This window comes from Equus przewalskii, chromosome 16, assembly GCF_037783145.1.
Source record: "Equus przewalskii isolate Varuska chromosome 16, EquPr2, whole genome shotgun sequence".
Taxonomy (NCBI): Eukaryota; Metazoa; Chordata; class Mammalia; order Perissodactyla; family Equidae; genus Equus; species Equus przewalskii.
The window spans coordinates 20,257,316-20,280,151 of NC_091846.1; the positions used below are offsets into that span (position 1 = coordinate 20,257,316).

Genomic DNA, 22,836 nt, shown 5'->3' on the forward strand with positions numbered 1-22,836 from the left:
AATTTATAATCTTATTTCAGGGAGGAGAAAATCTAGCATGAAAAGACCAAAAGACAAGTACATCTGGTTAGGATATAGAAAGCTGCAGGGGACTTCTGTTCCCATACTAGTAGTTTTTAAAAATAATCCATCAGAGAGCAAAGAAATAGAAATGAACTCAATTCTAGAAAGAGACAAGCCCTTTCAAGGAGAAGACACCCATAATTACATTCATCCTGAGTAGGGCAAAGGAGAAGTAATCCACCAGAGGTGAGGGTAAGAAGAAATCAGTCTAAACTTTAGGGAACTTTTAATGGACACCTTGGGGCTGGAGTGACAGGTTAGAATCCCAAAGATCCTGTCTTTGATAAGGCCTAGCCACAGAGTCTGTACTCATCTACCAATTCTTCTCCATAGGCTTTCACCAAGTGCATGGGGTTATTTAGCAAAGGCTAGAGACAGGAGAAGAGAGGTGAGAGAGCTCCTAGCCCCTGAGGTATATGGGGCCTTCCCCAAATGCAAGGCAGTGGCCCATGGAAGAGTGGTGTTAGAGTAAAGGAACTGAGAGAAATCCCTCTGAGGTACTCTTGGCTTTCACCAAGTGCACTACAATGATGCTTTGAAATTCTGGGAGCAGAGAGAAATCTCTGAAGGTACAGAAAGCCAGGTGGGACTGAAGAGCAAGGAGATCCTCAGAAGTCTCACTGTTGGTCTGTAAAGCAGAAAGAGATCTTCCACAATTCAGAAAGCTGGCAGCTTGGCTGTAAAGCATAAAGAGGTTCTCAGAGTTCTGCTGTGCTCAGCTCCCAAGCCCTGCTGGACAGAAAGCCCTGATCTTGCCTTTATAATATTTGAAATCAGTGCTGCCTGGAATCTAGCAATATTTCTGGAAGATGCCCAGATGCAACTCAAATACAGATTAATTCACTCAGTCTCCACCCTAGCAGTCTGACAGAAGAAGGGGTGTGAACTTTTCTGAGGGATAAATATTATCAGCCTCTGTACTGTACTGTCATTTACTGTAAAGAACTGTAGACTTTTACACACAATATGGGACATACAATTAAATAATTTAAAATGCAAGATGCAAGAAGAAACAAGAAAATGGTGGTAAGGTATATAGCCAAGAGAGGAAATAGTCAATAGAAGCAGTTCCAGAGATGGCCTACATGTTGGAATTATCAGTCAGAGTCTTTAAAATAAGTATGATAAATATTTTAAAGGATCTACTGGAAAAGAGGAACGACAAGTTTAAACAGATGGTAATACACACACACTATATCTTCATCTACCTTCCTGTCTGTCTGTCTATCTATTTATTTATCTATCTTAGGGTAATGGATATCAGAAATAAAGAATTTATTTTATGGGCTTAAAAAAGACTAGACATGGTAGAAGAAAGATAAGCGACTTTGAAGACAGAGCAATAGATATTATCTGAACTGAAACACAAAGAAGAAAACAGCATGAAAAAAATGGAATAGGGCATCCTAGATCTGTAGGACAGTATCAAATGGACCACCATATGTGGAACTGGGGTCTTAGGAGAGTAGAGTGACAATAGGTCCGAAGAAATATTTGAAGAGAAAATGGTTGAGAATTTTCAACATTGATGGAAGATATCAACCTTCATATCCAAGAGCTTAGCAAACTAAAACAGGATAAATACAAAGATAAGAACTTCTAGTCAAATAAACCAAAAGCACTACTCAGTGCAAAAAGTGAAGAAAAAGAAATATAAGACATAAATTTGAAAAGGAACAAGTGAAATAATCATTCTTCACCAACCAAATAATGGTGCACCTAGAAAACCTTAACAAACTTCAGTAAACCACCAGATCTAGTAAGTGAGTTTATCCAGGCCACAGGATACAAGGACAATACGCAAAAATTAGTTGACTCTTTATATACTAAGCACAAAAAATAAAAGCAAACTATATAAACCTAGTTCTAAATTTTGGAAACTAACAAAACTGGAAGACTTATACAGACTAATTTCAAGACTTATTGTAAAGCTACAGTAATAAAGACAGGGTGGGAATGGCAGAAGGATAGACAAATAGATCACTGGAGCAGTGAAGATAGTCCAGAAATAGACTACATATTTAAGGCCAGCTTATTTTTGACCAAGGCACCAAATCAATTCAGTGGAGGAAGGAACCTTTTTTTGAGAAATGATTCTGTTACAATTGAACACCCATATGGAGAGAAAAATGCACCTCAATCCCACCTCACTCCACACGTAAAAATTAATTTGAGGGGCCGGCCCCGTGGCCAAGTGGTTAAGTTCACGCGCTCCACTGCAGCGGCCCAGGGTTTCACTGCTTCAAATCCTGGGTGCGGACATGGCACCGCTCGTCAGGCCACGTTGAGGTGGCATCCCAAATGCCACAACTAGAAGGATCTGCAACTAAGATATACAGCTATGTACTGGGGGGATTTGGGGAGATAAAGCAAAAAAAAATTTTGATATGTATCACAGACCTAAACATAAATACTGGAATCATAAAGATTCTTGAAAGGGAATATAGGAGAATACTTTCATGACTTTGGGATAAGCAGTGATTTCTTAGATAGGACACCAAAAGCACTACCCATGAAAGAAAAAAAGTGATAAATTTCATTGTTATGAGCCAAATTGTGTTCCCCGTGAAATTCATATGTTGATGCCTTAAGCTTTAGTACCTCAGAATGTGACTTTATTTGGAAATACGGCCTTTAACAGAGTGAGTAAGTTAAAATGAGTCTGTCAGGTGGCCTCTAATGCAATCCGACTGGTGTCCTTACAAGAAGAGGAAACTTGGATACACAAAGAGATAGCAGGGATGCACACACACAGGGAAAAGACCCTTTGAGGGCACAGTGAGAAGGCGGCCATCTGCAAATCGAGGAGAGAGGCCTCAGAAGAGACCAAACCTGCTGACACCTTGATCTTGGACTTCCAGCCTCCAGCCCTGTGAGAAAGTACATTTCTGTTATTTAAGCCATGAGTTTGTGGTATGTTGTTATGGCTGCTCCAGCAAGCTAACACATTCATCAAAATTTAAAATCTCTGCTTGTTAAAGAAAATGAATATACAAACTCACTGGGAAAAATATTTGTAATACGTATATATTACATATCCAAATATATATGGAACTCCTAGATATTAACAATAAAAGATAAATGACCCAGTTTTTAAAATGAGCAAAAAACTTGAACAGACTTTTCAGAAAAGAAGATATATGAATGGACAATGAGTGTGTGAAAATGTCCTTGACATCATTAGCCATCAGGGAAATGCAAATTAAAACCACAATAGGATATCATTTTGCACCCACCAGAAGACCAAATGATGGTGAGAATGTGGAACACCTGGAAGTGTCACATTGCTGATAGGAATGTAAAATGGTTCAGACTGGAGAACTGTTGGGCAAGATTTTTTGTAACATTAAATATACACCCACTTTTTGACCCAGAAGTTCCACTTCTAGGTACATACCTAAGAAAAATGAAAATGTATGTCCACAAAAAGATATGTATGAGAATGTTCACAACAGCTCCAATCTGGAAATAACCTAAGTGTTCATAAAGAGAAGACTAGACAAATAAATTGTGATATATTCTTACAATAGAATAGTATTCAGCAACAAAAGAATAAACAACTGATACATACAGCAATATGAATGAATCTCAAAAACATTATTTTTGGATAAATGAAGCCTGATACAAAAGAGGATATACTATATGTGAAGGATATACCTATATTTGAAGGTATATCCTTCGCATATAGTATGAAGATATACCATTTATGTGAAGTTCTAGAACAGGAAAATTAAGCTTTGGTAAAAAAAATAAGAAAGTGGTTACCTCTGCAGAGAGGGATGGACCTGAACTGCAAAAGGGCACAAGATAATTTTGCAAAGTAATGGAAGTAGTCTATATTTTATTTTGGATGGTGGCTACAAGGATAAATGCACTTGTCAAAATTCATGGAGCTAAACACTTAAGATCTATCTTTTTTATTTTATGTAAATTATACCTTAATTTAAAAATAAAAGCGAGAGTATTTGACGGTCCCTTTTCAGTGAAGTTCTCTCTCTACAGATCAGAGTGGGGATCCATACAGGACCAGTCTTAGCGGGTGTCGTGGGGGACAAGATGCCACGCTACTGCTTGTTTGGTGACACTGTGAACACAGCTTCTAGGATGGAAAGTCATGGGCTTCCCAACAAAGTGCACCTCAGCCCCACCACCGACAGGTAGTCATTCATTTATTCCTGGTTTCCTTTGGCCCTTCTCCTTCCAGAACGTATAGAGGGCCTGGCAGCCATGGGATGAGGGTAGTGGAGGAAACCTGTGTTCCATGCCACCCTAGCGTACAGAAGACATTGTGTCAGACAATAAATATTGTTGAGCCTCTACTATAAGATAGCTTTTGCTCTTAAGGAGCATGTGATCTAGTGCAGGAATTGGCAAATTACAGCCCACAGGCCAAATTCAGTCTGCTGTTTGATTTTGTAAATAAAATTGTATTAGAACACAGCCGTGCTCCCTTATTTATATATTATCTAGGGCTGCTTTCATGTTACAAAGGCAGAGTTGAGTAGTTATGATAGAGACTGTATGGTCTCCAAAGCCAAAAATATTTACTGTCTGGTCTTTTACAAAAAAGCTTGCTGACCCTTTGTCTAGTGGAAGAAGAAAGAAATATTTGCAGATATTTTTTAAGGAAGTTTAGCCCTAAGCTAACATCCACTGCCAATCCTCCTCTTTTTGCTGAGGAAGATTGGCTCTGAGCTAACATCTGTGCCCATCCTCCTTTATTTTATATGTGGGATGCCTGTCACAGCATGGCCTGATAAGTAGTGTGTAGGTCCACGCCCAGCATCTGAACTGGTGAACCCTCAGCCGCGGAAGGGGAGTGCGTGAACTTACCCACTGCTCCACTGGGCTGCCCCCATACAGATCATTATTTTTAAAGTGTGTTTAAGATATGTATAAAACAATACTTACGGTTTCTTGAAATTTACAATAGGCTACATTCTGTTCTAAGCTCTTTTACATATGTTAGTTCATTTACTATTGCAACAACTCTAGGAAGATAAACTATTGTTATTCTTATCTACAGACGAGAATAAATCAGGCACTAAAAAGTTAATAACTTGCCTCAGGTCACCAGTAGGCTTGGAAGGAAAGAGCCTGGATACAACCCAGGAGGACAGGCTCAGAGTCCACTTTTTAGCCACTGTGCTCCCATGGCTGAGGGAATTCTAGTGCGTGTTACAGGAGCCTGGGCAAGGGTGCCTAACCTAGTAACAGAATTCTCTGCAGAGGAGAAATTCCTGAGCTGAATCTTGAACAAGGAGTTCTAGAGTAGGATTTAGCCAAAACCAAGGTATTGGAGTGCAAAACAAGCAGAACAGCACAGATGTAGAAGAAGCGCAGAGCACCACAAGCAATCTAGCTTTGCTGGACTGGAAAATAGGAAGCAGAAAGCGGTGAGAGCTGTGTTCCCTATTGAAGGGCCAGGGCTTACACCGCAGGTGACAAAGAGCCCTTAAGAAGTGTGAGATTGGAGAAAATGATAAGGTAGAGTCCTGTTTGACACTGACCACTCTAGAGACCCTGTAAAGACAGATTTGAACATCAGGAAATGAGAAAGAGAAGACTTGTTAGGAGTTTGGTTTGAACCAGAACATTTGTTAGTGGAAATCTGGGGGAAAGTAAAATCAGCTAAACTTGGTAATTACTAGATATGGGGGGTGAGGAGGAGGGAGGAGCTCTGAATGTCTCCCGGATCTCCATCTTGGGTGACTAGGACCTGAATGGTGACATCACCATCTGAGATAGGGCAAGCAAGAGGAATTCCATTCATAGAGGCAGACAATGAATTCAGGTTTGGACATGTTGAATTCAAAGGAACTGTGGAGCCTCTAAGTAGAGGTGCCATTAAATGAATGGATGAAATTTGGAGTCAAGTTGTTGGTTGGGGCTAAACTTGGAGTCAGCAACACATGGGTGGTAATTAAGCCAACAGAATTGATGAGATCATGTGGGGAAGGACGCAGTGTAAGAAGAACAGTGGAAAGAGAACAGAATCCTGGGCAGAATTAACATTTAGGTGTCAGTGGGAGGAAGAGGAGCCCATGTAAGGGGCAGAAGAAATAGAAAAAATACAGCAGAGTTCAAAGTGAGAATCACCCTTGTGGATATTTTTAGGGAGGAAGAATTGAACAAAATTGTCAAATATAGTAACAAGGACTGAAAAATATTCACTAGAGCTTTTTGGGACATTATGGGAGTGGTTGTGGTAGAATGTTGGGCATAGACACTGATTATGGGTTGAAGAATAAAAGGAAGAGAGCGTTTGTATGGGATTAAAGCAGGAGATAATCAAGTGAGAGGTTCCTTCCTTCTATTTAGGATGGAAGAGACCTCAGCGTGCTAGTAGGCTGAGGGGGCATGCAAATGGAGAGGAAGCTGAAGACAAAGAGAGGGAGTGGCTGATGGGGCCAGGCCCCAGGGAGGTGGGAAGGGAGTGTCCTTGAGCAAGACACCCCATCCCCTGAGGTTGGGGGAAGGGTGAGTGTGGTCAATGGGGTAAGAAGTTACAGCATCTCACCTAAAATGGTTATACTTTTGTAGATGAATCAGGTCACTAAGTAGGAGGCAGAGTCAGCAACTTGAGAGTGAGGGGAGCAGGTGCCAGGTCGGGACACGTGAGGAGTGTGGTGAAGCTCTGAAATCTCCATGAAACCAACCAACGACAAGGGAAGGTTGACGAAGTGCTGAGACCCAGTTGAGGCGGCTGACCATGAAGTTGAAGCATTGCTCGTCTACATGGTCCTATGGTTTTTCTCCAACATCTCTCAGCTGCCAGTAAATAAACAAAAAAGTAATCATTTCATAATCATCCCATATCTGTGTCTTTTCATGATCCCCTCCCTATACTCTTCTTCTTGGGTCGCTTGGCAGCCAGAAGTCATGGAGAAGCTTGGGTAGTTAGGATGAGCATGATGACAACTGTAGGCTATTTCAGGAGCTCAGGGAAGATGGAAAGAAGAGAGCTCAGGGATATGCAAGGAGCCTCCTGTTTCAGAAGCATGCGGGGACGGTGCACACAGGGGCATTGAGGACATGGTTGTAGAAGCGTGACGGCTGTGGGGATGAGTGCTGTGTTGGAGGAGAAAAGGTGGTGACAGGGCACAGGGTTTTGGTGGGTCCCCTGTGCTCTCTCTCTGCCTTTGGCACCCTGTTCATAATGTCTGAGCTTCACGCCTTTTTGTCCCCCTCAGCAGGCCCCAGCTGACGTCTCGGAGGCCCCCTCCTCCTGGGTGTCCTGTGTCCCAGACTTCTCCTCTTCTATCATCCTTAACATTGTAGCCAACTCTCGAGTTTCAGACCTTCAGTCTCTGACATCTGTTGCACTTTTTTCTCTGTGCAGAGCCCTGGAAAATCAAGGGTTTGAAATCATTGAGAGGGGTGAAATTGAAGTGAAAGGTAAAGGGAAGATGACCACGTACTTTCTGATCCAGAACTTGAATGCGTCAGAGGATGAGATTATGGGGAGACCTCAAACTCTGCTTGATCACAAGGGTAAGTGAAAAAGAGAATCCTGATCATTAGCGTTGAATATTTTTTCCACTAACAACTTTGTGTGTGTTTAGAGTGGTCCTTGGGTTTGCAGGGTCAACACAGGTGTCATCCCCACCCCGACCAAGCTGCTACCTTCCATTCAGTGAAAGCTCCTGAGGATCAGCTCAACCATTTTGCCCTGAACACTCTTCTCTTGCATCCTGGCTGTTATGGTGTTTCTTGAGCTGGGCTGATGGATCCAGCCTAAAGGGTCTCTCATGCACTCGTTTTCAAGGTTATTCCTGGTCCAAGAAAGGGGCTTTTTCCATTAGCCTCTCCTGCGGCTAGGGGATGATTTCAGAGTCTCTGTCTGCTTCTCAGCCTCCGAGGAGGCTCCAGGACAGGGTTTTCTCACCCACTGGAACCTTCCATCTTCCTCATTTTTTGCTGGCTTCCAAAACTGGGAATCAGTACAAAATCTGTGACTCACCCAACTGCAGGAATGACAAGATTGAGTTTAGGGTAAAACAATCTAGTGCTAAGCCGAACCAGGGATCACCATTTGGCACACAGCGCTCAAAAAAAGCAGCAGCTGGAATCCAACAGCAAGGTCTCCATCAGCGTCAAGGCAGAGCCATCCACCCGATGCGGTCAGGGCCCCTCAACAACCGGCCTGGTCAATGCTGGGAAATGCTGACCTGAGGGGGAAACTCAGTAGCAAGAGGCAAACTTTCCTGAAGCTCTGAAGCAAACTGGAGAAGGAAATGGATTCATTCTGACAGGAGTTAATCTTTAGCTGCTCCAGGGGCCTGGAAAGGAAAATCTCTAAATCCAGAGGTTCCTCGTTTACATAGCTAATATATGCAGGATGTCCCTTTGGGACACATGAATTATGCTTACTATTTTTTGAAGTGGGGCTGTACCAAGGGAGAGATGGGTATTTGAAGAACTTGTAAAATTGTTTTCGTAGTGCTTTCATTCTAATTATCAGCTCACCTTATTGTCCTTGAGAGCTGTGATTGGTTTGGGCCACAATTTACTGATGGAGACACTGAAATAGGAAGATCTAAATTAAAAACTGAAATAACTTTAGCTGATAAATACCAGGAGCCACCCTCATGAGAGTTTGCGGCCCCTGAATGTCTAGGCTCTGGGTGCCTCGCCCACCATCACTGCTTCCCCCCACCATGACCTCCCCACAGTACGGAGGGCTGCTAGACAGGGGTAAACAGACAGTTTTTCCTTTTCTTTTCTTTGTTGTCAGAAATAGACAAAGTAAAGAGGGAGGTGGGTGTTTTGCCCCTTGACTGTGGGAGAGAGGAAGGCAGAGCTGAAGGCTTTAGCACCAGGACAGGGCAGAATCTTGCTCAGAAGTTGTGCCTCACCCAAACCTGATACTATTTTCTCTCATTTTCCCTGCATGGGGTTCCAAAACCATCCAGTTTGAGAAACAGAATTCCAAAACAGGGTCAGGGTCAGTAGCATCTAATCTACTTCCAGTTCTGAGCTGGAAACAAAACATAAACAACCCAGAGTAGAAAATGAGTAAGTGTCTCAACTGAAGATCTCCACTTGGATGCTAAGAAAGAGGAGGAAGAAAGGATGTGGAAAGAGGCGGTGGCACAGTGTCTCCGTGCAAACTGAGAAAAGGCATCCCTTTGGCAGGTAGCCCCCAGCCATGGCTTATCCTAGAGGAGAATCACTCCTTCCTCCGGGCTGATGTCAGCCCCCAGCCCTACCCACTTGGCCAGGTATCTCTATGCAGAGAAACGGCACAGCCCTGGGTGTGGATCCCAGAAGAGGGGTCTTGGCCTCTTTTCTTTTTGTCCTTCTTTATGTTTCCCTTGCCTCTTTCCCCATCAGCCTAGGATTTCCTGTGCAGAGCCTCAGCTGTCAGGCTCTGGGGAAGCAGGTGTCTGCCTCTCTCTGCCTGCCCCTCCTATCCTCATGGAACACAGCGCTGGCAGCTTCAGCAGGAACAGGAAGGCCAGGACCCCTCAGGGGAGACCCCATGCTGACACTGGTTCCTACATGTTTAAGTGGCTTGAGAATGTGACCCCATTAACCTCCAGGAGCCAAGGGACTTTCTCCCACAGCAAGATGGAGTCTTTCAAAGCCAGGGATGGCAGAGGGGGATACAGAAACACTAACATGTCTGCTAATGCTCTTCCCAAATTGGCCTCTTCCCTCAGATTATCTCCCGTGGGACACATTCACTGGCTCTTTGGATGATTTGGGGGAGGCCCGGGAGGGAGACTGAGGAGATGCACTTGAGGGAATTCGAACATGCAGCCAGCGCCAAGAGCTATGTCTTAGACCGCAGCAGTGCAGGGCGAGGGGACTTCAGCTGTGTCCTTTCCGTGCCCTCATGGGTGAGAGGCCCAAGGGGCCGGTGATGTTCCGATGCATCGAAGGCCCCCCACCTCTACCGCTCATGAAGCCTGCTTGCACGAACCTTCTTACTTTTCTGCCCCTCATGCTTTTTTGCAGAAGCAAGTGCTCAAGGAAGTCGAGACAGCAAACCTGTTGCAGTCTTGAGGTACGCGGACAGCCGGAAGGTGCTCCCCAAGAGTGATGCAGCAGACAGTGAGGACACGAGATCCGTTACAAAGACTCCCAGCTCTGCATTGCATGAGAAGAGAATTGTGGGTTCAGAGGTGTGCCTTATGGGGGATGGGAAAGAGCCAGAAAGGGATAGCACAGGTGGAGCTTGGGGCTCTAGGGCACGATGCTTCTGCTGGTTGCTCACTGTATTTTGAATAAGCTTTTTTGTTTAATGCTCCCCAACCCACCCACCTCCACCACAAGTGTCCCAGGGGGCCCTTCATTCTGAAAAGGCCCTTTATGCCCTCCTCCAAAAGAATCTCTAATACTCAGAAAAACTTATTAGGATGTACAAAATGAAGTTTCTGTGGACGTGGTGCTGTCAGTAGCGTGCCACCTATTAGTGAGGAGTGCCTCCTCACCATTTCCACCATATGGTCCCTCATAAAGACCTCAGAGCATTGACATTGCCATAAAGTGTAGGCCCAGTGACCGTCTTCTCTGCTTTGTCCCTGAAGGTGGTGGGGGTGAGAGATCTCTCTCAATTCATTCTTACGCTTGACTGCCCTGGCGAGCCATTCAGCTCCCTCAAGAGCCGTTCTCAGGGCTGACACAGCTGGGGTTTGAGTATGGGGTCACAAAGGAGTGGTGAAGGGCCAGGGATGGGCCTGCAAAATGAATCGCCAGAGCAGCAGCCCTTCCTCCCCCTGTCCTTTCTGGCTTTGTGCAGCCACTGCCACTCTCTCTTTCTGGAAACCCCATGTTAGGTGGTTCAGATGGAGTTAAGCTTTTGAGGCAAGGAGTAGCGTGTGTCTGCTGCAGTGCACCATCTCTCAAGGAGAGACGGTTTCTTAAGACAAACCAGACAATCCATGTGAAGAGTTAGAACAGCTGAATAATCCATATAAAGAACTTAGCCATTGTTAGTTTTATTAGACAATATCTCTTGGTTGAATCTCACTTGAGCCCTTGGCATTGGGCACTGGCCCAATGCCTGAAGGCTTCTCAGATGCTCCAGAATCTGCGGTTGAGGGAATGATCGGCACCTTTCTGTTCAGTTCCGGTGAGAGGAGACAGAGCAGAGCTTCCCTCGCTCTGATCCAAGGTCAGGTGGAATCTTGGATTCTGGGACATGGAAGCTCTCAGCAGGCTTTCTGCCGTCACTCAGAGGCACTACCCACTCCCTACCTTCCTGCAGTTGCATGTTTCTGGCAATGTTCAAGACCCAAATAGTCATCCAATGTTATTAGGGTATGGAATTATAATGTTCACAGATTCATTCAACAACAACAACATTTCTTGGAAAACTCTTGCTGCTCCTGGAATACAGAGTGTCAAGGTGAGGTACTGGGCTAGGATCTGTTGATGCTCAAGGCTTGTTGAACGAAACACATGGGGTCCCTGCCTTCATACAGCTTGCATTTTAGTAGTGGAAGACAGACAACATGTAACAAAATAAATAGGATTATTTCAGCTAGTGATAAATGTTAAGAAAATAAAACTGAATAATGGAGGAGAGGGCCAATGAAGGCTTCTTTGGGGAAGCAGCATTTAAGCTGAACCGTGTATGAAGGGAAAGAGCCATCCACATGGCTATCGGGGTAGGGGCTTCCAGGCAGCATCATGCCCTAAGGCAGATGTAAGCTTGACACGTTTAAAGAAGAATAAGGCCAGTGAGTCTAGAGAGGGGTGGAAGAGAAAGGGAGCAGTAGAGGATGAGGTTAGAGAGGTGGGCAGGAGCCCTGGACAGTCTGGCCTTGAGCTTCCCTATCCACACACAAAAACTAGGAGCATGAAGCACGGGGCAATGTGAGGAGCTTCTGGAGTCCACAGGAACATTCAAGGGGAGAAGGCGTCTGCCATTAGAATTCCTAAATGGCTGCTCTATACACAGCTCAGAAGGGGAGGTCTAAGAACTCCTAATGCTCCAAGGAGGTGAACAAATTCATTTCTCAAACTTTTGATGCATGGAGGGTCCCTCCACAGGAGAGACCGACAGGGCTGGGCATCTTGCTTAGAGGTGGGAGACAAGTTTCTTAACAGGGCCCCTATACCTTTTCTAATTGTTACTTTCCTTGACGAAAACCAACACCAAGAGCTAGAGAAGGAGAAACTGAGGCCAGCTCAGTTTGGGTGGGAAAGCTGAAAGGGTGGAGAACTGGTATTTGTTGAACAACTACTTTGTGCCGGGCATTTTACCCTCATTATCTCACTTGATACAACAGTCACGTGACTAGTCCCATAACAGAGGTAAGAAACTTGAAGTTCAGAAAGCTTATATGATTTACGTAACGTCCCACAGCTGGGAAGTAGAAGTAGGATTGGATCTTCAGGCTTGTTTATCTCAGGCAGACTACGTCCGTGTGAGATCTCTTTGAGTAACAGACCAAAATAATCTTCTAGTTTTCCCTAGTTGTAGCCTGCTGTATTTGGACTTCTTGGCTTCACAGTGGCCCAGCCATGTTTCTCTCAGATCCTCTGGGCTCCATCTGAACAGAGTTCTGATTGTTGGGTGTGATTAGCAGGTGTATTAATGAGGAATAGCTGACACACTGTAGGTGAATGATACACTGTGTGGTGTGAGCCAGAAGCTTGGAGAAACGAGGACAAAGCCAGCTGGGCCATTGGACCTCGCTATAGCTACCTAGACCCAGACCGACCAAATCAGAAGTTGCTTTCAGCAACTTCCCCAGGTAATTTGGGATACAGTCTTCTTATCACCGCTGGTTGGCAGCAGACATAGAATTTAGCCTTGAAGGATTCCTGTCACCTGCTCCCAGCGTCTGCCTTGTCGTGGTGGTTCAGATCCTGGTTCTCATGGGCTTTCGGCTACATCTGCTAATGTCATGCTTAGCTCTGAGGTAGGTGAAGGCTGCAGAGGGTCACTGTAGGAGCCCCACTGTCACCTCCAGCCCAGGGGCCATTCCACCTGGCCCGTATGTGGGTGTCATCATGGGACAGTGTTTCCATCAGTAGCCAAAACCCGTCAGGACTTGGAAGATTAGGCCGCTGGATCTGGCTGCCTCAGAGACCTGCCTGTTTCCCCATCTCTAGGCAGTCGAGAGGACAAGAGGACGAGGACGTTTGAGGCTCACCTCATTGATCTCATCTACCATCAACCTCACCAGGTTACCACCTGGTTGTTAAACCATGCTCCCTCCCCAGGGGCATGCACTTCCCCGTGACTTGGCTCTGGGTTTGGGAAGCAGGCTCCCCCTGCCTCCCTCTCCCCTGTAAGGACCATCTCTCCTGAAACATATCTCAGAACCTTGGCAGCACATGGAGCTGCAGTGGCAAGGAGCACACCACATAGACAGGGCCAGCTGAGATGTGATGCTCACCCCTTCCTTGGGCTCTCTTTAAAAAGGGGGCCTCATCGAATGGCTGCGGCTGCGGGGCCCAGCCAACATCTGCCAGGGCAATAGGAAACACTCCAGCGGGACCCAGGCCTGCAGGCTGCACCCAGGACCTCATTTGCACTTCAATGACACGCTTTTCTTTCTCTCCACTCTGTATTTGGGTGTTAGCTGTGTCAGTGGAGAGACTCCCCGGTGCAATTAAACGGGAGTATTGAGTCGGAGAGAAATCAGTGTGTGTTGACTCGGATATTTAAGCAACCACCTTTCAGTATTGACTAAAAAATTGGCCTTCCAGCTGTCCCTGCTGGCAGGCTCTTCTGGCATCTCGTCAGACCACTGTTAATGTGTTTTTCAAATTTTGGCTTGCTCCAACTCGTCTCCTAACTGATTCTCCCGGCGATTATGATAATGGATTCCAGGCTGACCTGCGTACAGCACTCAGGCAAGTAGCCCAGACTCCTCGCTGGAGGTGACCCCCTTATAAATCATGGTCCGAGGTGTCCGCTGACTGGGTTCACGGCAGGTTAAATTGGTTTGGAGGAGTTCTTACACCAACTCCCGATTGCTCCTCTGGAGTAACAGCGAGGGTCTCTCTCTTGACTGAGTTTAGGGTTTAGTCGTCCTGCCTGCTGGGGGGTTTGCCCAATCCCTCCAAACTTGACTCAGTCTTCCCAACAGGAAGAACTTTCCCACCGATTGCAATCCCCAGATGGGTGATTCTTGCATAGGTCTGTGGTCACTTAATTGCCAGGTCCTTGCCCTTCACTTTGCAGAGTCTTGACAACACAATCGCCTTTCCCAGGCGTGTCCCGTGAGCTGAGGTCCAGCTGGTTTGGAGCCAGGCTAAGGAGCCTGGGCCCCTATTCTCAGCCCTGAGGCCTTTCAACAGCCTTTCTGAGGCCTTCGTAGGCCTGGCTGTTAAACCTTCCTGACCTTTTTTTTCTTGGGGCTGATGAATGGCACAACTGTTGTTAACCTTGGACTTTCTAGAAGTTGAGCTGTTAACACAGCAGTGTTCTGGAGAAGGGCCCTGGGAGGTATAAATGAACTCCTTACAAATAAGGAGGTTGCTAACAGAGGAGTATTCGATTTTCAGCGCACCCAGAGCTAGCCTCTAAAGTCACTGTCAGCCTTGATACCATCGACTGGGACGTGGCGTCAGAGCTGGTTGGCATGGGAAGGCAGGTGGGAGGGCATCGAATCACCTGTGGTTGACAATGCAGGCAGCGGGTCTCACCCTGAGATTGACTCAGTAGGTCCAGGGGCGGAGAGGGGCTTCGACTCTGGTTTGTTAACCATCTCCACAGGGCTTTCTCATGAGCCACTGGGCTCTGGAACCCCTGTCACGGTGGAAACAGCATTAGCTTGAAATCAGAATTCCTGGTTCTGCGTCCAGGTCCTGGCACCCAGTAACCAGCTGTGTCACTTTGGGCAAGTCCTTTTTGCCTCTTTTTTTTTTGGATCCTGAAAGCAGAGGTAATAGAGTGCCTGCTTTCCAGGGTCACTTTGAGGAATGTATGAGTTACCACGTATCACTCAAAGACTGTGAAGTGCTGAAGACATATCAGGTATGCCAACCGTATCATCACTGAGGGACCCAATGATTGGGAATTCATCCACTTAACAAATATGTGGGTCTCAGCCCAGAACTGTTAAGAGGCACTACAGGGGTTTTAAAAAGATAAGAATGACCTGCTGCGCACAGGAGCTTTAGATCAGTGGGCAGAAAGAGGTCCACACCAAAGTCAGGACCCCAGGCTCGTGGAAGGTGTTAGAGGGCCAACAGCGAGCACAGATGCCACCAGATACACACGGAGGACTCGGAAAACCTCTAAGAGAAGGTGCAGGTGATGGCAGGATGGGGCATAGCCAAGATGTGACCTCTGCTCTGATCTCTGGAGAATGCAGGGGCTTCTGGAAGCTAGAGAGCTAGTTCCTCCAGAGTGTGGCCTCTTTTGCCCATGGATAGAAATAGAAGGCAAGGCGAGTGGGTGATCCTAGAATGGCAACCCCTCCTGACACCTGGAGACTCCATTGTACCCTTTTGGTTACTAGGATAAAACTCTCTCACTGGTGGAGTTAGCCTCCAAAAATATCACTTCTAGAATGTGTGGCTCCTTTCTCTGTTCATACCTCTTGTATGGTCAACCCACCCTTCCCCTAGAACAGGTGGATTCATTGGAATATTAACCCAGCTGGAACCAAGTGGAGGGAGATAAAGTGTTCCACACTTTAACTATATCAGTTACATATACGCTTTTTCTTACAAAATGGGAATCATCATACATACACTGTTTTGTAACTTGGCAGGTCACGAATTTCTTTCCTTTGAACATTTAAACACATTTCAAAACATAGGAGGGAAACTTTTTAAAAGACATAATGTGCTTGACATGGTACACTCGTTTCCCACAAGACTTGTGTTGCTACACACCAAAAGCCACATTTACATTGTGTCAAATGGAAACCCCAATTATCTTGTACTTCTGCACATTTACAACACATCTGCAATGACCCTGATATTCTGTGAGTCCTGAAGTTTCCTCTGAATTTTCCAAGAGAGATTAACCCAGCTCAATTTAGCTTTGGTTTTTAGTTTTTTCCAGGTGTCTAGAAATGAGTAATTCATGGAAGATGTATATTGCAATTTTCAATTAATCAGAAAACTTAATGAACCAGAATGCTACATTTCCCAACCGTCTACAATAATGAGCATTAACTGTAGGAAAATGATGATACTAATAGACAGTTCTCAGGGACTGTGAGCAATGGTCTCGTGGGAGTGAAAGATGATGGATGAGAATTCATCTCAAGTAAACAAGGAAATTCTTCCACCATCTGGATTGTGGAATAGGATTGGGGTAAAGTGTCAGTTATGTACGTGTAGAAATTCCAAGAGAGTCTTGCAGTTCTGTGCTGACCAGGTCTTGTCTGAATTGTCAGGTGGCATCGACTCAGATTGATGCAGTCATATTTGGCCTGCTCAGCTTTCACTATGCTGTCTCCGCTCTCTTCCCAACACAACCCTAGCTGGTCATTTTTTTTCCGTGGATCAGAGAATTTTTCCTCAAAGGGAGAAAAGAGAAAGCGGAAAATGAGTTTAATAGAAGTGCAAGGGAAACGGAAGTAGAGATGGGGAAGGAGGACCACCGTTAAGAGCCAAGTGAGAAAACGAAAGACGGCCAGATTAGAAGAGAGAAGAAGGTGCTGTGGAGGAGAGAGAAAGGAATCAGCAATGAAAAGCTAAGTTGAAAAGTTTTTGAGAAGAGAAATTAGAAGGATGAAAAAGTGTTGAATAAAGGAGAGACTAAGAGATCTGGGAAATAGTATTTCCTAGTGTTGAGTTTACTTCCAAAATTCTTTGTGAGAGGTTAAGCCACAAAATAGATTATTCATCTTGGTTACAGAGAAATTATGGTGCTGTCTGGAAGCGGGAGCTCGTCATTAACAGAGCCTGCCTCTTGATAGGTGAAGGGGAAGCTTTCCTTTGCTATAATCCCTCTTTTTTTAGAAACTCCAACCCCTTCTTGTTTAGTTTTATTTTTGTTAGGATAACCCCCACTTTGGGTACGATTACAAAGACACAAAACAAATAAGTTCTGTGATCATAATACTATTTTGCGGAGATTTTCTCTCATAGGTTCTTGTAATATTTCTGAATTGAGTGGGAGATGGATGTATTGGTTAGTGTCCTTTTACATCTGGAGAAACTGAGGCACAGAGCGAGGATAGATGAGGAGGGTCAAGTTGCCTTTTCTAGTGCCAGTGGGCAACCTGGAGGCCCACAGCCATGTCTTCTCAACAGAAAAAATATCACATTTCTATCTGTAATCAATTCCTTTTTCTTTATTTGCTATGATGCCAAAACAAAACTGAACCCAAACTTTTCAAAAAGACACTGTCCTTATCATTTATCTTGCATGTTTCCATTTTTGAAAAATTCAATTCCTTGTTAAATTATAATAGCACAGCTGAAAGAAAAACAATACTGAAATAAACTCTAATTCAAAATGAAAGAGGTAAAGGGTATTTGGAATAATAAAACTAGTAGAGAATTAGCAAAGAACAAAAACAAAACCCCCCATATCTGAATAATTAACAATTTCCAAATAGCATAAAATATTGCTGAATGTGATTCTGTTTTTCGCCTGTGCAGGTGGGGGGAAGGGAGTATGTGCTACGGTGCTCAAATGACCATGTGACTAGTGACATCTCCGCTTAACCGACTCTGGTTTGGCCATACCCTATAAAAATGCCACATGTGAGGGTTTTATGAACCTTGATTCCTTGTCAAATTAGCCCCCACTTAATGTGTGAGCCAAATACTCCATGAGTCATCACCTAGAGATGAGGACAGACCAATGACTTGGTTCTAGGTGTCTCAGGAACTCCCCTCTTCTTTTCTCCAGGGTCTGTTCCCCAATTCTCACCTCATCCTTGGCCTGAGACTGGGGAGAGACTAGAGACAGGTCCAGTAGCCCAGATATTTCCACATGTATGTCATCACTTCTGTTCATTAATAACCAGTACTTTAGCAAATTGAGCTTGTCTCAGTCCACTTGTTTGTGCTGAAAACTGCTCCTTGCTTTCAGGATCTTAAAACAAAGTCAATCACTGATCCAGGTTCAGGAAGAAGTCTGAGGTGCTAACAGCCCCTAATGGTCAGAGAAGTCATTCATTAGTTTGGGAACAGAAGGGTGAAGATAGAAGCTGCTCCTGCATTTCCCAATTAGAACACTAGACATATGTGAGCACCAAATCTAATATCTGAGGCTTTCTGGACTTGAATATCTCTGTAACAATGATTAGTGTAAAAAAAAAAAAGAAATAGGGATGATATATGACTTTAAATCTTAGATGCTGACCTTTCAAAATGAAACTGGAGGGAGAGCAGGAGGAGATGGAGACAGTGTCTTCCATCTAGGCTTCTTGTCTCTCTTCTTTCTCTGAGTCCTGCTCCCTCCCTCCTTGCCGTGGCACAGCACCAGAGGTAGTTCTTTTCCAGTACCTTCTCCGTGGGCTCCCTCCCACACTTAGAAATGAGAATTGGCATCTTTGAGTTTGTACTCTGTGTGGGGCATTGTGTTCATCACTTATAGAAATCATCTAATCTAACTATCACAACAACTCTGGGAGGTAAGTGTAATCACTATTTCCCCCACTTTTCAGATGAGGACAAATGAGGCCCACAGAGGTTAATAATGAGCAGTGGCAGCACTGGGTCTGAACCTCAGCCTCTGAGATGTTGATGCTCAGACCTCATCAATAGTCACCAGGCCATCAAGTCTGAAGGCTTGGTGCTATTATGTGAGTTATGCACAAGTCAAGATTTGGTATGTGACCAACAGGATGACACAGTGTAGGACGAAAGAATAGCGACAAGGCAGAGAGGTTGTATGGGCCTTTTCAACCTGGGCTATGAAAAGGTTCTCTTGACCAGGAGGTAGGAAAAGCAGCCCATAGTGTCCACACTGTTTTCCCTGGAAGCCTGGCTCAGACAGAAACCCTCTGACGCCACTGATTTGTTCACCCCACTGTCTTGTTTCAGCTTCTGACAAATCGACACCTGAAGGGAGTCCAGTGGCAGGACAGGACTCCGTGGGGGCTGCTGAGCGACAATGGTCTTCGGGTCAGACGAAGACACAACACTTTCCTAATGACACTCTGCCATCTGGTTTCTGCGCTTTGTTCTAACAGAGGGAAAATGAAGCCCTCGCCTTAATTTTTCCCCTCCTCGTTTTTATGGCAGCAAAGAAAAGTAACTTCTCTTCATTTCTCAGGTCAAAACTTCTTAAGCTGCATCTCTTCCTCATTGTCCCTTTGAGAATAAAAGTCTAGAAATGAAACACAATCCTGACAAGTTTGGAAAATCTGCTTTTACATTCTCAGTTCAAAGCCAACCCCTACACTTTGAGACTTTGGGTCTTGTTTGTTCTCTTAGATGATAAGGTCAGCCGTGGGGCCTCTTTCTGTTTTCTTCTAACAGGAGTGCATGGCTTTCCTGCTCTCATCACTGTGGTTCCATGGAATCTTTGCCTCGGAGCAAAAGCCCCAGTGGCCGACTTCAGAGGACACCCTGACCTCGGAGCTGGTCGTGTGCAATGTCTTGTTTTAAATGATGGTGGGAGGGAGGGAGGAGGAGGAAAGAGACCCAGACCCGGCAGTTTATAAATCACCCCTAACACCGCCAGGATGTGAAAGGCACTCAGCCAGGGGTTGTGAAAGGAAATAATTTTCATTCCCAGCCCTGGGAATTACGTGAAGCAATAGAACAAAAACTGCATTCCCCAGAGATCTTCTGAAAGTAAAATGGAGGGGAAAATGTGAAAATCACCGGAAGGGCAGAGTTAGGAAAGATAGGACAGCCAGGCAGAGTGCAGCCAGACACCAGGTCCCTAGGCGGGCTGCCTTCCCGACACGGAAAACTCCCCTGCTGCTTCTAGCGACAGGTATGGAAACACCTTCTGCAATGGAGAGTGTTGGAAATGCTCCGAGGCATGGGCTGGGGGAGAGAGGAGGCAGATAAGTGGTCTATGGACCATGCATCTGCATTTGGTGATGTTGAGAAAATAAGTATTTTTTTCACCTAGATAATAAAGAAAATCTGAAGGGCACATACAATTTTGTGATTTGTCCTTGCTAGGACCTTACTTGTCCCAAGAGGCATTCACTGTCTTTCAGCAATTCCCAGGAGGGCAGAGGCAGGACCTGACTCTATCCCCAGCCAATCTCAGGGGCAGGAGGAGAAGGGAAGGTGACAAGAGTTGAATTCCTTGCTGCATCCTCCAGACAGCAACTGTGTCTAGAATTAGGCAGGTGGCCCATGTTCTGAAGGGCCACAGCAAGCCAGGACTAGACTGAATACAAAGTGCAGAGTCCAAAGATGTGAGCTCTTAGCCAGACCCCAGTGCTTAATATCTTGGTATCTCAGTTTTACCAGCTATAAAACGGGGTTAGTGACAGCAACTCCACCTACGTCACGGTTTTTTTTTTTGTGTGAGGATTCAGTGAAATACAAGAGCACAAAGATGACTGGGATACTCACAATAATAGTAACTACTAACATTTATTGGCCATCAACCACATGTAGGCACTGGCCCTGCACGAGTGTTACATGTTACTTCTGCTCTTGGCAACAACCCCGTAATATGACAGCTCTTTCAGCTCCTACCTGACAGACGAGGAAATGGAAACTCAGGCAGATTCAGTAGCCGGAGACCACTCCATCGGCGCTGTCAAATATTCTGAGCAGGACACATGGTGCTCAATGTCATTACAACATCAAAAAGACAGGATTGCTTGGAGGGTGGACCCTGGAGCCAGGTAGAGCCAGGTAGAAGCAGGTGTGAATCCTGGCTCCACCACTTACCAGCTGTGTGAGTTTGGGAAAGTTGCTTAACATTACTGTGCTTAACATTAACAAACTACAGGGTCTGGGTCTCTTTCCTCCTCCTCCCTCCCTCCCTCCCACCAGCATTTAAAACAAGACATTTTATTTTGTAAAATGAGGATAATCAGAAGATCTGGCTCATGGGGGTGTTATGAGGATCTCAAGAAATATACAGGAAGCACTTAGAAGAGTTACTGACACTTAGTAAGCCCACTTTAAATGCTAGCATTTCTTGTTTTCAAAATGCTTTTGTAGGGAGTGCTGGTGGCCTAGTGGTTAATTTGGCATGCTCTGCTTCGGTGGCCCAGGGTCGGCTCCCAGATGCAGACCTACACCACTTGTCTGTCAGTGGCCATGCTGTGGCAGAAGCTCACACATAAAAAGAGGAAGATTGGCAGTGGATGTTAGCTCAGGGTGAATCTTCATCAGCAAAAATAAATAAATAAACTGCTCCTACGAAGCGCTGTTCCTGCTGAAAGTGGGGGCGAGGAAAGATGATCCGGTTCACAATTCTTGCTACTTTCCCTACATGATTTCCTTCAAAATCCTCAAACACAGTTGTGAGCAAGAACCCAACCGCGAATACGAACACTGTTAGGAGGTAGCATTGCCTGAGAGATGAAGAGCAAGACAGTTGTTTGGTGGAGTGGCGGCTTTTTGTGTTTTGTTTTTGGAAGGAGGAAAGCAGAAGCCTGTGGCCTTGGCTCCCAGCTGGCAGCACGCTGTGCCTCCTTGGCCCCAGTAGAATATGTCAGTTTAATGCTTGGCTCTACCTGAGACTGCCAGCAACTGTGAAGCAGGTGCCCTAGACCTGATTGAAAATGGAAAAGGATTTTGTTCAGTGTTTATTATGATTGAAATAATCATTTCCAGCTGTAAATGAATGACTACATCCTACATTTGGTATTCCCCTGGAGCCTACTATTTACTCTCCGGAATAAACACTGCTGGAGACAACCTTCAGGTGCCCGGGGAAACCTGGCCAGGCTGCCGACGTGTTCCATGAGCCCCTGGCACTCCCAAGGAGCATTCTTTCTTGGATGCACCTCTCTGGGTGGAGCCCTCAGGAGCCCCTGTGGCAAGCTGGGGTGTGTGAACACCCCCTAAGAGGGCAGGTTAGCTCACAGCCCCTCTGCCTGCCTCTGCAAATGCTATGCTCTAACACCAACATCTGGTGGCCTGCCTGATATCCGTCAGCCAAACGTCTGGCTGTCACTCCAGATAACAGACTTTTGTTTATGAGCAGCGAATGCTTGCTCAGCAGGGAAGGCAGAGGGACTCTGGTGTGGGCCTCCTTCCAGCCTTAGGACCTTGAAGGAGTGGAGCCCTCCCGCACCTACAACCTGTTGGGTTCATTTTATGCTGTAACCCTATCTGGCTCCAGTCCCCTCCAGCTCCTCCACCCCAGGGCACCAGCCCAGGGGCACAGCAGACTCAGATCCAAGCAGATGGCTGGTCCAGCTTCCGACCTGGTCCAGCAGGCCAAGGACTATTACAAACTCTCTGGCCTCGAGCCCATGGAGAGAGGCGGACATTTTCATTAGTAAGAACTTGAAAACATTGTCCACCGTCCTCCCCCGAGGGAGCCTAGAACTTAATCCCATGGCTTCTACAGCCAGCCCTGCCTGACCTCCGAGCCTTTTACACCCCAAGCCTCTCTGGGGAGAATTCATGGACCTGGGTGGTGGGGATAACGATACCCCAGGTGTCCCTTCTGCCTCCCCTTTCTCCCTCCTTCGTGGACATCTGTGCCCAGCTTCCCAGTGCTCAGGCCTGGCTAGGGGCTGGCGTCTCCCCCTCCTCTGGACTATGACAGGCTCATTCTTTACAACAACCCAACCTCTCTCGCCCCTTCTTTTTCACCCTTTCTTCTTTTCCAACTTTCCTTCAGCTCGAGTTGTGGGTGAGAGAAAGAGGGCGAATCATGTGCCTGGCTGCAGAATGAGATCATTTCTCTCCCCTCTTAGCAGGCTTGCTGTCTGCTAGTTGGGGTTACTGGAAGAAAGC

At 45.7% G+C, this 22,836-nt stretch overlaps 1 protein-coding gene across 1 annotated transcript in view; it reads left to right on the top strand.

Moving 5' to 3' along the window:
* The window catches only part of LOC103551994 (guanylate cyclase soluble subunit beta-2-like), a 69,268-nt gene extending 49,978 nt beyond the window's left edge, over positions 1-19,290 (top strand). The window contains exons 11-14 of the mRNA XM_070578819.1: positions 4,066-4,220; positions 7,406-7,557; positions 10,027-10,193; positions 18,988-19,290. Coding sequence (XP_070434920.1) covers positions 4,066-4,220; positions 7,406-7,557; positions 10,027-10,193; positions 18,988-19,161 — 648 coding nt within the window. The 3' untranslated portion in view covers positions 19,162-19,290. The remainder of the gene's footprint in view (positions 1-4,065; positions 4,221-7,405; positions 7,558-10,026; positions 10,194-18,987) is intronic.
* Positions 19,291-22,836: the final 3,546 nt, after the last annotated feature.